Source organism: Heptranchias perlo, chromosome 26 (assembly GCF_035084215.1).
Source record: "Heptranchias perlo isolate sHepPer1 chromosome 26, sHepPer1.hap1, whole genome shotgun sequence".
Classification (NCBI taxonomy): Eukaryota; Metazoa; Chordata; class Chondrichthyes; order Hexanchiformes; family Hexanchidae; genus Heptranchias; species Heptranchias perlo.
In genome coordinates, this window is record NC_090350.1 from 3,586,504 (window position 1) to 3,602,738 (window position 16,235).

The 16,235-nt window shown below is 46.3% G+C and overlaps 1 protein-coding gene across 1 annotated transcript in view; it reads right to left on the reverse strand.

The window, feature by feature from the left end:
- The window catches only part of LOC137342473 (nuclear GTPase SLIP-GC-like), a 186,999-nt gene that overhangs the window by 23,539 nt on the left and 147,225 nt on the right, over positions 1-16,235 (reverse strand). Inside the window, exons 14-15 of the mRNA XM_068006364.1 lie at positions 9,399-9,532; positions 8,439-8,612 (exon numbers count right to left, since the gene is read on the reverse strand). Coding sequence (XP_067862465.1) covers positions 8,439-8,612; positions 9,399-9,532 — 308 coding nt within the window. The remainder of the gene's footprint in view (positions 1-8,438; positions 8,613-9,398; positions 9,533-16,235) is intronic.

Sequence of the window (16,235 nt, forward strand, 5' to 3'; positions counted from 1 at the left end):
GCCATTTGGCCCATCGAGCCAATGCTGGCTTTTTGGAAGATCAATCCAGTTAGTCCCAATCCCCTGCTCTTTCCCCGTATCCCTGCAAATTTTTCCCTTCAAGTATTAATCCAATTCCCTTTTGAAAGCCACGATTGAATCTGCTTCCACCGCCCTTTCAGGCAGCGCATTCCAGATCATAACTACTCGCTGTGTAAAAACGCTTTTCCCCATGTCGCCTTTGGTTCTTTTGCCGATATCCTTAAATCTGTGTCCTCTGGTTCTCGACCCTTCTGCCAAGGGGAACAGTTTCTCTTTATTTACTTTATCTAAACCCGTCATGATTTTGAATACTTCTATCAAATCTCTTCTCAATCTTCTGTTCCAAGGAGAACAACCCCAGCTTCTCCAGTCTATCCACGTAACTGAAGTCCCTCAAACCTAGAACCATTCTAGTAAATCTTTTCTGCACCCTCTCTAAGGCCTTCACATCCTTCCTAAAGTGCGGTGCTCAGAATTGACCACAATATTTCAGTTGCAGCCTAACCAGTGTTTTATAAAGGTTCATCATAACTTCCTTGCTTTTGTACTCTATGCCTCTATTTATAAAGCCCAGGATCCCGTATGCTTTTTTAATGGCTTTCTCAACCTGCCCTGCCACCTTCAACAATTTGTGCACATATACCCCCAGGTCTCTCTGTTCCTCACCCTTCATAGAATTGTACCGTTTTAGAATTGTGCCCTTTAGTTTATGTTGCCTCTCCTCGTTCTTCCTACCAAAATGTATCACTTTGCACTTCTCTAAGTTAAATTTCATTTGCCATGTATCTGCCCATTCCACTAGCCTGTTGAAGTCTATCACTATCCTCCTCACTGTTTATTACCTTTCCAAATTTTGTGTCATCTGCAAATTTTAAAATTGTGCCCTGTACACCCAAGTTCAAGTCATTAATATATATCAAAAAAAGCAGTGGTCCTGGTACCGACCCCTGGGGAACACCACTGTACACCTCCCTCCAGTCCGAAAAACAACCGTTCACCACTACTCTCTGCTTCCTTTCACTTAGCCAATTCTATATCCATGCTGCCACTGCCCCTTTTATTCCATAATAGGCTTGTCAGCAAAATTGTGTGGCACATCATCAAACGCGATTTGAAAGTCCATATACACCACATCAACTGCACTGCCCTCATCAACACTCTCTGTTACCTCATCAAAAAACTCCATCAGGTTAGATAAATACGATTTGCCTTTAACAGATCCGTGCTGGCTTTCCCTAATTAATCCACACTTGTCCAAGTGACTATCAATTTTGTCCCGGATTATTGTTTCTAAAAGCTTCCCCACCACCAAGGTTAAACTGACTAGCCTGGTTGCCGGGTTAACACTCCTCTTGATCTCACCCTATCATCATCTCTTTCTATTCCTTTCTCCCTCGTGTTTATCTCGCTTCCTCTTAAATCCATCTATGCTCGTCGCCTCAACTACTCCTTGTGGTAGCGAGTTCCAGATTCTATCCACTCTCTGGGTAAAGAAGTGTCTCCTGAATTCCCTATTGGATTTATTAGTGACTATTTTATATTGATGGCCCCTAGTTTTGGACTCCCCCACAAGTGGAAACATTTCCTCTACATGTACCCTATCAAACCACTTCATAATTTTAAAGACCTCTAGGTCACCCTTTCTCTTTTCTCTTTTCTGGAGATGACGCCCAAGCCTATTCAATCTTTCCTGGTAGTTATAACCTCTCAGTTCTGTTATCATCCTTGTAAATCTCTTTTGCACGGTCGCCAGTGCCTCTGTATCCTTTATGTAATATTGAGACCCGAACTGTTCACAATACTCCAAGTGTGGTCTAACCAAGGTTCTATACAAGTTTAATATAACTTCTCGACTTTTCAATTCTATTCCTCTAGAAATGAACCCCACTGTTTGGTTTGCTTTTTTTATGGCCTTATTGACTTAGGTCGCTACTTTTAGTGATTTGTGTATCTGTACCACGAGAGCCCTTTGCTCCGCTACCCCATTTAGACTCTTATTATCCAAGGAGTATGTAGCATCCTTATTCTTCCTACCAAAATACGCCACCTCACACTTATCTATATTGAAATTCATTCACTATTTACACGCACATTCTGCAAGTTTATTAATGTCTTCCAGTACTTTGTCGCAGTCCTCCTCAGTATTAACTATACTCCTCAATTTGGTGTCATGCGTAAATTTAGATATCATACTTCCGATTCCCGAGTCCAAATTGTTTATGTAAATGAGGAACAACAGTGGTCCCAGCACCTATCCCTGTGGAACACCAATTCCCAACTTCCGCCAGACTGAATGACAGCCTTTAACCCCTACTCTCTGTTTTCTGTTTTATAGCCAGCTTGCTATCCATTCTGCTACCTGTCCCCTGGCTCCACGTGCTCTGGCCTTAGTTATGAGTCTACTATCCGATGCCTTATCAAAGGCCATTTGAAAATCCAAATATATTACATCTACTACCTTACCCTTGTCTACCCTTTCTGTTACTTCTTCAAAGAATTCAATAAGGTTGGTCAAGCATGACCTTCCCTTCTGAAATCCATGCTGACTATTCTTTATTATATTTTCGGTTTCTAGATGTTTTTCTATTACATGTTTGAGTAAAGATTCTATTATTTTTCCTACCACCGACGTTAAGCTAACTGGTTTATAGTTCCCTGGACTTGTTCTATCTCTCCTTTTAAATATAGGAATCACATTAGCTGTCCATCAGTCCTATGACACTATACCATTTTCTAATGAATTCTCATAAATATATAATAGAGCCTCTATTATCTCTTCCCTAACTTCTTTTAATGTGTGCGGATGTATTCCATCCGGACCAATGTACAAAACGACCAGCGTTGTCAATGTACAACGGGTTCAGCAATCTACTGCTGCCAATGTACAAAGGGATCAGCATCCTCCTACTGCCAATTTACATAACGTCACCAGCGTTCTACTACTGCCCATCAACAAAGGGATCAGCGTTCTACTACTGCCCATGTGCAACACGGACAAAAGAGCTGAATTCCAGAGGTGAGGTGAAAATGACTGCCCTTGACATCAAGGCAGCATTTGACCGAGTGTGGCACCAAGGAACCCTAGTAAAATTGAAGTCAATGGGAATCAGGGGGAAAAGTCTCCAGTGGCTGGAGCCATACCTAGCACAAAGGAAGATGGTAGTGGTTGTCGGAGGCCGATCATCTCAGCCCCAGGGCATTGCTGCAGGAGTTCCTCGGGGCAGTGTCCTAGGCCCAACCATCTTCAGCTGCTTCATCAATGACCTTCCCTCCATCATAAGGTCAGAAATGGGGATGTTCGCTGATGATTGCAGAGTGTTCAGTTCCATTCGTAACCCCTCAGATAATGAAGCAATCCATGCCCACATGCAGCAAGACCTGGGCAACAACCAGGCTTGGGCTGATAAGTGGCAAGTAACATTCACGCCAGACAAGTGCCAGGCAATGGCCATCTCCAACAAGAGAGAGTCTAACCGCTTCCCCATGACGTTCAATGGCATTACCATCGCCGAATCCCCCACCATCAATATCCTGGAGAACACCATTGACCAGACACATAAATACTGTGGCTACAAGAGCAGGTCAGGGGCTGGGTAGTCTGCAGCGAGTGACTCACCTCCTGACTCCCCAAAGCTTTTCCACCATCTACAAGGCACAAGTCAGGAATATTCTCCACTTGCCTGGATGAGTGCAGCTCCAACAACACTCAAGCAGTTCGACACCATCCAGGACAAAGCAGCCCTCTTGACTGGCACCCCATCCACCACCCTAAACATTCACTCCCTTTAGCACCGGCACACTGTGGCTGAAGTGTGTACCATCCACAGGATGCACTGCAGCAACTCGCCAAGGCTTCTTCGACAGCACCTCCCAAACCCGTGACCTCTACCACCTAGAAGGTCAAGGGCAGCAGGCACATGGGAACACTATCATCTGCACGTTCCCCTCCAAGTCACAAGCCATCCTGACTTGGAAATATATCGTCGTTCCTTCATCGTCGCTGGGTCAATATCCAGGAACTCCCTACCTACCAGCACTGTGGGAGAACCTTCACCACACGGACTGCAGTGGTTCAAGAAGGCGGCTCACCACCACCTTCTCAAGGGCAATTAGGGATGGGGCAATAAATGCTGGCGATGCCTACATCTCATGATGAAGAAAAAATGGAACCAGCATTCTACTACTGCCAATGTAAAAAGGGACCATCATTCCACTCCAGTGTTCTACTATTGTCAATGTAGAAATCACAGAATATTACAGCATGGAAGGAGGCCAGTCGTCCCATCGAGTCCGTGCCGGCTCTCTGCAAGAGCAATCCAGCTCGTCCATCGCCCTATCCCTGTAGCGCTGCAAATTTTTTCCCTTCAAGTACTTATCCAATTCCCTTTCGAAAGCCATGATTGAATCTGCTTCCATCACCCCCTCGGGCAGTGCATTGCAGATCATAAAATTCACTGTGTAAAAAAGTTTTTCCTCATGTCACCTTTGGTTCTTTTGGCAATCACCTTAAATCTATGCCTTCTGGTTCTTGACCCTTCCACCAATGAGAAAAGTTTCTCTCTCTCTATTCTGTCTAGACCGTTCATGATTTTGAATACCTCGATCAAATCTCCCCTTAACCTTCTCTGTTCCAAGGAGAACAACCCCAGCTTCTCCAGTCTATCCATGTAACTGAAGTCCCTCATCCCTGGAATCATTCTAGGTGAGGTAGCCAATTGGATACAAAATTGGCTTGACGACAGAAGACAGAGGGTGGTTGTCGAGGGTTGTTTTTCAAACTGGATGCCTGTGTCCAGCGGTGTGCCTCAGGGATCGGTGCTGGGTCCGCTGTTATTTGTTATTTATATTAATGATTTGGATGAGAATTTAGGAGGCATGGTTAGTAAGTTTGCAGATGACACCAAGATTGGTGGCATTGTGGACAGTGAAGAAGGTTATCTAGGATTGCAACGGGATCTTGATAAATTGGGCCAGTGGGCCGATGAATGGCAGATGGAGTTTAATTTAGATAAATGTGAGGTGATGCATTTTGGTAGATCGAATCGGGCCAGGACCTACTCCGTTAATGGTAGGGCGTTGGGGAGAGTTATAGAACAAAGAGATCTAGGAGTACAGATTCATAGCTCCTTGAAAGTGGAGTCACAGGTGGATAGGGTGGTGAAGAAGGCATTCAGCATGCTTGGTTTCATTGGTCAGAACATTGAATGCAGGAGTTGGGATGTCTTGTTGAAGTTGTACAGGGCATTGGTGAGGCCACACTTGGAGTACTGTGTACAGTTCTGGTCACCCTATTATAGAAAGGATATTATTAAACTAGAAAGAGTGCAGAAAAGATTTACTAGGATGCTACCGGGACTTGATGGTTTGACTTACAGGGAGAGGTTAGACAGACTGGGACTTTATTCCCTGGAGAGTAGGAGGTTAAGGGGTGATCTTATAGAAGTCTATAAAATAATGAGGGGCATAGATAAGGTCGATAGTCAAAATCTTTTCCCAAAGGTAGGGGAGTCTATAACGAGGGGGCACAGATTTAAGGTGAGAGGGGAGAGATACAAAAGGATCCAGAGGGGCAATTTTTTCACTCAAAGGGTGGTGAGTGTCTGGAACGAGCTGCCAGAGGCAGTAGTAGAGGCGGGTACAATTTTGTCTTTTAAAAAGCATTTGGACAGTTACAAGGGGAAGATGGGTATCGAGGGATATGGGCCAAGTGCAGGCAATTGGGACTAGCTTAGTGGTATAAACTGGGCGACATGGACATGTTGGGCCGAAGGGCCTGTTTCCATGTTGTAACTTCTATGATTCTATGATTCTATTCTATAAATCTTTTCTGCACCCTCTCTAAGGCCTTCATGTTCTTCCTAAAGTGCGGTGCCCAGAATTGGACACAATACTCCAGTTGTGGCCAAACCAGTATTTTATAAAGGTTCATCATAACTTCCTTGTTTTTGTATTCTATGCCTCTATTTATAAAGCCCAGGATCCCGTATGCTTTTTTAACCACTTTCTCAACCTGCCCTACCACCCATAACAATTTGCGCACATATGCCCCCAGATTTCTCTGTTCTTGTACCACATTTTGGAATTGTGCCCTCTAGTTTATATTGCCTCTCCTCATTCTTCCTACCAAAATGTATCACTTCGCATTTTTCTGCGTTAAGTTTCATCTGCCACGTGTCCGTCCATTCCACCAGCCTGTCTATATCCTCTTTAAGTCTATCACTATCCTGCTCACTGTTCACTACACTTGCAAATGTTGTGTCATCCGCAAATTTTGAAATTGTGCCCTGTACACCCAAGTCCAAGTCATTAATATATATCAAGAAAAGCAGTGGTCCCAACACCGACCCCTGGGGAACACCACTGTACACCTCCCTCCAGTCCGAAAAACAACCGTTCACCACTACTCTCTGTTTCCTGTCACTTAGCCAATTCTGTATCCATGCTGCCACTGTCCCTTTTATTCCACGGGCTTCAACTTTGATGAGAAGTGTATTACGTGGCACTTTATCAAACACCTTTTGAAAGTCCATATACACAATCGCATTGCCCTCATCAACCCTCTCTGTTACCTCATCAAAAAACGCAATCAAGTTAGTTGAAGGCGATTTGCCCTTAACAAACCCGTGTTGGCTTTCCTTAATTAATCCACACTTCTCCAAGTGACTGTTAATTTTGTACCAGATTATCATTTCTAAAAGATTCCCCATCACTGAGGTTAAATTGACTGGCCTGTAGTTGCTGGGTTTATCCTCACACCCCTTGTTGAACAAGGGTGTAACATTTGCAATTCTCCAGTCCTCTGGCACCACCCCCGTATCTACGGATGTTTGGAAGATCATGGTCAGTACCACTGCAATTTCCACCCTTACTTCCCTCAGCAACCTAGGATGCATCCCATCCGGACCGGGTGATTTATCTACTTTAAGTACAGCCAGCCTTTCTAGTACCTCTTCTTTATCAATTTTTAGCCCATCCAGTATCTCAACCACCTCCTCTTTTGCTGTGACAATAAATGCTGGCCAGTGTTCTAGTATTGCCCATCTACAAAGGGACCAGCGTTCTACCACTGCCAATGTACAAAGCGACCAGCGTTCTAATAAACTTTCAAAGAGCCGGCACAGATTGACCTACTGCTGTGGTGTAAGATTCTTTCATTGTATGATTCTAATGCCATTTGCGATGAAGTGTACATTCACTCATTGTTAGCCATGTCTTGGTCGTAGTACTCTCACCTCTGAGTCAGAAGGTCATGGGTTCAAGTCCCACTCCAGAGGCTGCCCTCTCAAATGGATGTAAAAGATTCCATTATTCAAAGAGCTGGGGAGTTCTCCTCGATATCCTGGCCAGTATTTATCCCTTAACCAGAACCTAAGAACAGATTATCTGGCCATTATCACCTTGCTGTTTGTGGGACCTCACTGTGTAAAAATTGGCAGCCACGTTTCCTACATTCCAACGGTGACAACACTTCAAAAGCACTTCATTGGCTGTAAAGCTCTTTGCGACGTCCTGAAGTCATGAAAGGCTCTATATAAATGCAAGTCTTTCTTTCTTTGACTTCCGTTATTTCAGGCCATTAGGACCATCTAGAGCAGATGGGGGAAGCCAGCTTGGCTCCCAATAAGTGGTCAAAGGTTTCCCTCATTAAGTAAACAAGCGAGGGGGCTATAAAACCCAATGGCTCAAAAACTGCTGTCAAAATAACGGTGAGGTTAATGGCACTCTCCGTTATTTATGCTCAAATACCACAGCAACTTCAGGCGAGGGCAGACGAGCGATTAAAGGCAGAAATTGAAAAGTTGCTGTCGGATATGTGCTGCTCCAACGTTAGCTTCGCGAAAACAGCATCGAAATCATCATCTGCCTCACCATTGAAATGCATCAAATGGCGTGAAGATGCTGTATTTGCGTGCTAGTTACCAACTAAACTCACCACAGAAAGTTAGGTCTTGTCAATTTCAAGTCTAAGTAAACTTTTAATGGCGTGATAACTGTTAATTACTGCCAGTCAACCTCTCAGGCACTGAAAATTAACTATTACACGTGTGGAGTCTCATTCCTTCAGCTTTTAACTGTTGTTGGAGGTATAAAAAATAAAATAATAAAATGAATTTTTTTTGTAGTTTTTCTTTCTCTCTCTTTTTTTCTCTCCCTTAATCCAATCTTTCTTTCCCTCTCTTTATTTCTCTTTCTGTACCTGATTTGACATTGAATTCACCCACTCTGACTTACACTTCCTGGTTCAGTCCTCGCACTGTTAATTTCACAATCCTTCAATCTGATTGGTTAAGGAGATACCCAGTTGCTTGCCCCGTTCACTCAGGTCCCAGATGCCCTGTAGAGGGCTCCGCGCCATTATCACTGCGAGCTGTGAATACTGCTCCCATCCTCCATTTCACCTCACTCACTGTACCTACCCGCTCTGTGTGCCTTTTAATGACTTCAAGGCACTTTTTCTCATCTTTGTCAACTCCTCGTTTGAGTTGATCCTGCAGATTTCTGGCAAAACGTTCCATATAATCAGTAAGGCTTCCCAATTGTTCCTCGAAACTCTCAGACATGGTCTTAAATCTCGTGCTGAGGATGTTATTCTGCAAAGATTTACAGTGTTTAAAGAAACCAGTCAGTTTTTGTAAATTTTGCTCAATAACAATTCACAAAATTGGCTCAAAAGGTATTCCCAGATTCAGCGGTTTAAGAAAGATTCCGGGCAAGACAGAGAGTCAGGACAGTTCGGGGCGGGGCCCGGAGCCAGGGCGGTTCGGGGCGGGGCCCGGAGCCAGGGCGGTTCGGGGCGGGGCCCGGAGCCAGGGCGGTTCGGGGCGGGGCCCGGAGCCAGGCCGGTTCGGGGCGGGGCCCGGAGCCAGGGCGGTTCGGGGCGGGGCCCGGAGCCAGGGCGGTTCGGGGCGGGGCCCGGAGCCAGGGCGGTTCGGGGCGGGGCCCGGAGCCAGGACGGTTCAGGGCGGGGCCCGGAGTCAGGGCGGGGCCCGGAGTCAGGGCGGTTCGGGGCGGGGCCCGGAGCCAGGCGATTCGGGGCCCGGAGCCAGGGCGGTTCGGGGCGGGGCCCGGAGCCAGGGCGGTTCGGGGCGGGGCCCGGAGCCAGGGCGGTTCGGGGCGGGGCCCGGAGCCAGGACGGTTCGGGGCGGGGCCCGGAGTCAGGGCGGTTCGGGGCGGTGCCCGGAGCCAGGGCGGTTCGGGGCGGGGCCCGGAGCCAGGGCGGTTCGGGGTGGGGCCCGGAGCCAGGGCGGTTCGGGGCGGGGCCCGGAGCCAGGGCGGTTCGGGGCGGGGCCCGGAGCCAGGACGGTTCGGGACGGGTCCCGGAGCCAGGACGGTTCGGGGCGGGGCCCAGTCAGAAGAGTCTGTGTAATTATAATTACCTGTTTATTCAGGCTTTTGTTGAGTGATGTGAGAAGGAGCAGCAACCCCCACACCTCAGACACGTAGTCAGTCACCACTTTTTTTCTTTCTTTTAAATACATGTTGATGATGTGTTTTCTCAGTCTCGGGATTTCTAAAAATGACACCACAGAGATGGTGAGAAGCCTGCAGAGAGCCTTAAGGCTGTAATTACATTCACGTGTGCCGTTAGCGCAGGGACAAGCACGGAACTGAGGACTCGCAGGCCCAGGGTTTCAATCGCTGCTCCCGTTCTGCACCAGTGTCAGGTTTTGAATGGGGACTGCACTGGCAGCTGCTTTTTCCCATCACTGCAACTGGATCGTCAGAAATGGATTGAGGTGATTTGAGATATGATTCAATAATTGCTAAAGGAAACTTTCAGCTCCTTACTATGGGATAGGTTGGAAAGGGTGATAACAGTGCCACAGTCACACAAAAACTACATGTATTTCACTGCACTAAGGAAACACTGCAGTACATATTAACTGCAGCATCTATTGTCCATATAAGTGCTGTGAATTTCTATCTATTGTCCAGATAAGTGCAGTGAAATCACAGGATCATAGAATCGTTACAGCATAGAAGGAGGCCATTCGGCTCATCGAGTCCGTGCCAGCTCTCTGCAACAGCAGTCCAGCTAGTCCCACTCCCCCGCTCTTTCCCCGTAGCCCTGCAAATTTTTTCCCTTCAAATATTTATCCAATTCCCTTTTGAAAGCCACGATTGAATCTGCTTCCACCGCCCTTTCAGGAAGTGCATTCCAGATCATAACTCACTGTGCAAAAAAATTTTTCCTCATGTCGCCTTTGGTTCTTTTGCCGATCACCTTAAATCTGTGTCCCCTGGTTCGCGACCCTTCCACCAATGGGAACAGTTTTCTCTTTATTTACTTTATCTAAACCCTTCATGATTTTGAATACTTCTATCAAATCTCCTCTTAACCTTCTCTGTTCCAAGGAGAACAACCCCAGCTTTTCCAGTCTATCCACATAACTGAAGTCCCTCATCCCTGGACCCATTCTAGTAAATCTCTTCAGCACCCTCTCTAAGGCCTTCACATCCTTCCTAAAGTGTGGTGCCCAGAACTGGACACAATACTCCAGTTGTGGCCAAACCAGTGTTTTATAAAGGTTCATCATAACTTCTTTCCTTCCGTTCTCTATGCCTCTATTTATAAAGCGCAGGATCCCGTATGTTTTTTTTAACTGATCTCTCAACCTGCCCTGCCACCTTCAACGATTTGTGCACATATACCCCCAGATCTCTCTGTTCCTGCATCCCCTTTAGAATTGTGCCCTTTAGTTTATGTGGCCTCTCCTCATTCTTCTTGTCAAAATGTATCACTTTGCACATCTCTGCGTTAAATTTCATCTGCCATGTGTTCGCCCATTCCACCAGCCTGTCTATGTCCTCCTGAAGCCTGTTACTATCCTCCTCACTCCATCTATTGCCCATAAGAGTGCAGAGAAAGTCTATCTATTGTCCAGATAATTGCAGTGAATGTCCATCAATTGTCCATATATGAATCATAGAAAGAATGATAGAAAATTTATGGCACAGAAGGAGGCCATTCAGCTCATCGTGTCCATGCCGGCCGACAATGAGTCACCCAGCCTAATCCCGCTTTCCAGCACTTGGTGGGTCACGGCTCGTCAGGTGCACATCCAGGTACTTTTTAAGTGAGTTGAGGGTTTCTGCCTCTACCACCTTCTCAGTCAGTGAGTTCCAGACCCCCACCACCCTCTGGGTAAAAACATTTTTCCTCAGCTCCCCTCTAATCCTTCTACAAATTACTTTAAAATCTATGCCCCCTGGTTATTGGCCTCTCTGCTAAGGGAACTAGGTCCTTCCTATCCACTCTATCTGGGCCCCTCATAATTTTATATACCTCAATTAAATCCCTCTGTTCCAAAGAAAACAACCTCAGCCTATCCAATCTTTCCTCATAGCTAAAATTCTCCAGTCCAGGCAACATCCTCGTAAATCTCCTCTGTACCCCCTCTACCCTCTCTGGCAGTGAATGTCTATCCATTGTCCAGATAATTCTTGTGAATTTCCATCTATTGTCCGTATAAGATATTGCAGTTAAGGAGGAGGAGTGTGAAATATTGGATGGGATAAACATAGTGAGAAGAAATATTAAGGGGATTAGCACCTTTGAAAGTAGGTAAATCGCCAGGCCCAGATGAAATGTATCCCAGGCGGTTAAAAGAAGCAAGGGAGGAAATAGCGGAGGCTCTGACCATCATTTCCAATCCTCCCTGGATACAGGCATGGAGCTGGAGGATTGGAGGACTGCTAACAATATACCATTGTTTAAAAAGGGAGAAAGGGATAGACTGAGTAATTACAGGCCAGTCAGTCTAACCTCGGTAGTGGGCAAATTATTGGAATCAATTCTGAGAGACAATATAAATCGTCATTTAGAAAGGCACGGATTAATCGAGGACAGTCAGCATGGATTTGTTAAGGGGAGGTCGTGTCTGACTAACTTGATTGAATTTTCCGAGGAGGTAACAAGGAGGGTCGATGAGGGTAACGCGTTTAATGTAGTCTACATGGATTTTAGCAAGGCTTTTGACAAGGTCCCACATGGCAGATTGGTCAAAAAAGTAAAAGTCCATGGGATCCAAGGGAAAGTGGCAAATTGGATCCAAAATTGGCTCAGTGGCAGGAAGCAAAGGGTAAAGGTCAACGGGTGTCTTTGTGACTGGAAGGCTGTTTCCAGTGGAGTTCTGCAGGGCTCAGTACTAGGTCCCTTGCTTTTTATGGTATATATTAATGATTTAGAGTTAAACTTAGGGGGCATGATTAGGAAGTTTGCAGATGATACAAAAATAGGCCATGCTGTTGATAGTGAGGAGGAAAGCTGTAGACTGCAGGAAGATATCAATGGACTGTTCAGGTGGGCAGAAAAGTGGCAAATGGAATTCAATCCGGAGAAGTGTGAGGTAATGCATTTGGGGAGGGCAAACAAGGCAAGGGAATACACAATAAATGGGAGGGTACTGAGAGTTGTAGAGGAAGTGAGGGACCTTGGAGTGCATGTCCACAGATCTCTGAAGGTAGCAGCTAAGGTGGTTAAGAATGCATATGGAATAATTTCCTTTATTAGCCGAGGCATAGAATAAAAGAGCAGAGATGTTATGCTAGAACTGTATAAAACACTGGTTAGGCCACAGCTTGAGTACTGCGTACAGTTCTGGTCACCACATTACAGGAAAGAGGTGATTGCAGAGGATGTTGCCTGGACTGAGGAATTTTAGCTATGAGGAAAGATTGGATAGGCTGGGGTTGTTTTCCTTGAATCAGAGGAGGCTGAGGGGAGATTTAATTGAGGTGTATAAAACTATGAGGGGCCTAGATAGAGTGGGTAGGGAGGACCTATTTCCCTTAGCAGAGAGGTCAATAACCAGGGGGCATAGAGTTAAAGTAATTGGTAGAAAGATTAGAGGGGAGTTGAGGAGAAATTTTTTCACCCAGAGGGTGGTGGGGGTCTGGAGCTCACTGCCTGAGAGGGTGGGAGAGGCAGAAACCCTCAAGTCATTTAAAACGTGCTTGGATGTGCACCTAAAGTGCCGTAACCTCCAGGGCTACGGACCAAGTGCTGGAAAGTGGGATTAAGCTGGATAGCTCTTTTTTGACAGGTATGGACATGATGGGCCAAATGGCCTCCATCTGTGCCGTAAATTTTCTATGTTTCTATAAGTGCTGTGAATGTCCATCCATTGTCCTTAAAGTGTCCTGGACAACGACAGGTGCAGGAAGTGTTGTCAGCTGGAGTAACTCGAGCTCCGGGTTTCGGAGCTTGAACAGCAGCTGGAGTCACTGCAGTGTATCCGCGAGACTGAGAGCTACGGGGATAGCATGTTTCAGGATTAAGAGAATGCAGGCAGAGAGGGACTGGGTGACTTCCAGACAGACACGGAGGACCAGGCAGGTAGTGCAGGAGTCCCCTGAGGGCATCTCACTCTCTAACCAGTATTCAAACCGGTGAGGGAGAAGGTTCCTCTGGGGAGTGCAGCCAGAGCCAAGACCATAGCACCATGGGTGGCCCAGCTGTCCAGGAGGGAGGAGAAAGATCAGAAGAGCGATAGTGATAGGGGATTCTATAGTTAGGGGAACAGACAGGTGTTTCTGCGGCCGCAGGCGTGATTCCAGGATGGTAAGTTGCCTCCCTGGTGCCAGGGTCAAGGACGTCACTGAGTGGCTGCAGAACATTCTTGGGGGGGGGGGGGGGGGGGAGGGTGAACAGCCAGAGGTCGTGGTCCATATCGGTACCAATGAAATAGGTAGAAAGAGGGATGAGATCCTGCAGGCAGAGTTTAAGGAGTTAGGAAAGAGATTAATAAGCAGGACCTCAAGGGTAGTAATCTCTGGATTACTCCCGGGGCCACGCGTTAGTGAGTATAGAAATAGGAGGATAGAGCAGATGAATGCGTGGCTGGAGAGATGGTGCAGGAGGGAGGACTTTAGATTCCTGGGACATTGGGACCGGTTCTGCGGGAGGTGGGACCTGTACAAGCCGGACGGGTTGCACCTCAATGGAGCCGGGAGCAATATCCTCACGGCTAGTTCTGTGGTGGGGGTGGGGGGGGGGAGTTAAACTATTTTGATAGGGGGATGGGCACCAGGATGTAGTAATGGAAAGGGGAAACAAGGGGCACAAAGGATTGGGGGAGAAAGAAATAGTACAGTATTAGGTGGAACCAGACTAAGAAAGTACAAGAAAGTCTAAGACGGGTTTGCGGTGCATGTGGTGAACGCACGAGGCGTGGTAAACAAGGTCGGTGAGCTGCAGGTGCAAATAGCCACATGGGAATATGATGTCATGGTGATAACGGAGACCTGGCTCAAAAAAGGGCAGGATTGGGTACTAAATATTCCTGGATACAAGGTGTTCAGGAAAGATAGGGAACGAAAGAAAGGCAGAGGGGGGGGGGTGGTGGCAATATTGATTAAGGAGAATATTGCAGTGCTGGAGAGAGAGGATGTCCTGGAGGGGTCAAGGACAGAAACTATTTGGTTCGAGTTAAGAAACAATAGAGGTGCCATTACATTACTGGGTATATTCTATAGGCCACCAACCAGTGGGAAGGAGATAGAGGAGCAAATTTGCAGGGAAATTACAGAGAGGTGCAAAAGCCATAGAGTAGTGATAATGGGGGATTTCAACTATCCTAATATAGACTGGGAAAGTAATAATATAAGGGGCAAAGAGGGGGAGGAATTTTTGAAATGTTCAGGAGAACTTCCTTGACCAGTACATTTCCGGCCCAACGAGGAAGGAGGCATTGCTGGACTTGGTTCTGGGGAATGAGGTGGGCCAAGTGGAGCAAGTGTCAGTGGGGGAACATTTAGAGAACAGCGATCATAGTATCATAAGGTTTAGGATAACAATGGCAAAGGACACGGACCACTCTAAAGTAAAAATACTCAACTGGAGGAGGGCCAGTTTCAGTGGGATGAGAACAGATCTGGCCTGGGTAAATTGGAATCAAAGATTGTCAGGCAAATCTGTAATTGAACAGTGGGTGGTCTTTAAAGAGGAGATGGTTCGGGTTCAGTCTAGGTACATTCCCACGAGGGAGAAAGGGAGGGCAACTAAAGCCAGAGCTCCCTGGATGACAAAAGAGATAGTGAGTAAGTAGAAATAGAAAAAAGGGGCGTATGACAGATATCAGGATGATAACACAAGTGAAAACCAGGCAGAATATAGAAAGTTCAGAGGGGAAGTGAAAAAGGAAATAAGAGGAGCAAAGAGAGAGTATGAGAATAGACTGGCGGCCAACATAAAAGGGAATCCAAACGTCTTCCAAAGGCATGTAAACAATAAACGGGTAGTAAGAGGAGGGGTGGGGCCGATTAGTGACCAAAAAGGAGATCTACTCATGGAGGCAGAGGGGATGGTCGAGGTACTAAATGAGTACTTTGCATCTGACTTTACCAAGGAAGAAGATGCTGCAGAGTCTCAGCAAAGGAAGATGTAGTTGAGATACTGGATGGGCTAAAAATTGATAAAGAAGAGGTACTTGAAAGGCAAACTGTATTTAAAGTAGATAAATCACCCGGTCCGACGGGACGCATCCTAGGTTGCTGAGGGAAGTAAGGGTGGAAATTGCGGAGATACTGGCCATAATCTTCCAAACATCCTTAGATACGGGGGCGGGAGGTGCCAGGGGACTGGAGAATTGCAAATGTTACACCCTTGTTCAAAAAAGGATGTAAGGATAAACCCAGCAATTACAGTTAAACTTCGGTGGTGGAGAAACTTTTAGAAACGATAAACCGGGACAGAATTAGAAGTCACTTGGACAAATGTGGATTGATTAGGGAAAGCCAGCACGGATTTGTTAAAGGCAAATCGTGTTTAACTAACATGATTGAGTTTTTTGATGAGGTTACAGCGAGGGTAGATGAGGGCAATGTAGTTGATATGACAGAATCATAGATTCATAGAAAATTTACAGCACAGGAGGCCATTCGGCCCATCGTGTCTGTGCCGGCTGAGAAACGAGCCACCCAGCCTAATCCCACTTTCCCACATTTGGTCCGTAGCCCTGCAGGTCACGGCTCTTCAGGTGCACATCCAGGTATTTTTTAAATGAGTTGAGGGTTTCTGCCTCTATCACCCTCTCAGGCAGTGAGTTCCAGACCCCCACCACCATCTGGGTAAAAACATTTTTCCTCATTTCCGCTCTAATCCTTCTATCAATTACTTTAAATCTATGCCCCCTGGTTATTGACCCCTCCGCTAAGGAAAATAGGTCCTCCCTATCCACTCTATCAAGGCCCCGCATAATTTTTTACACCTC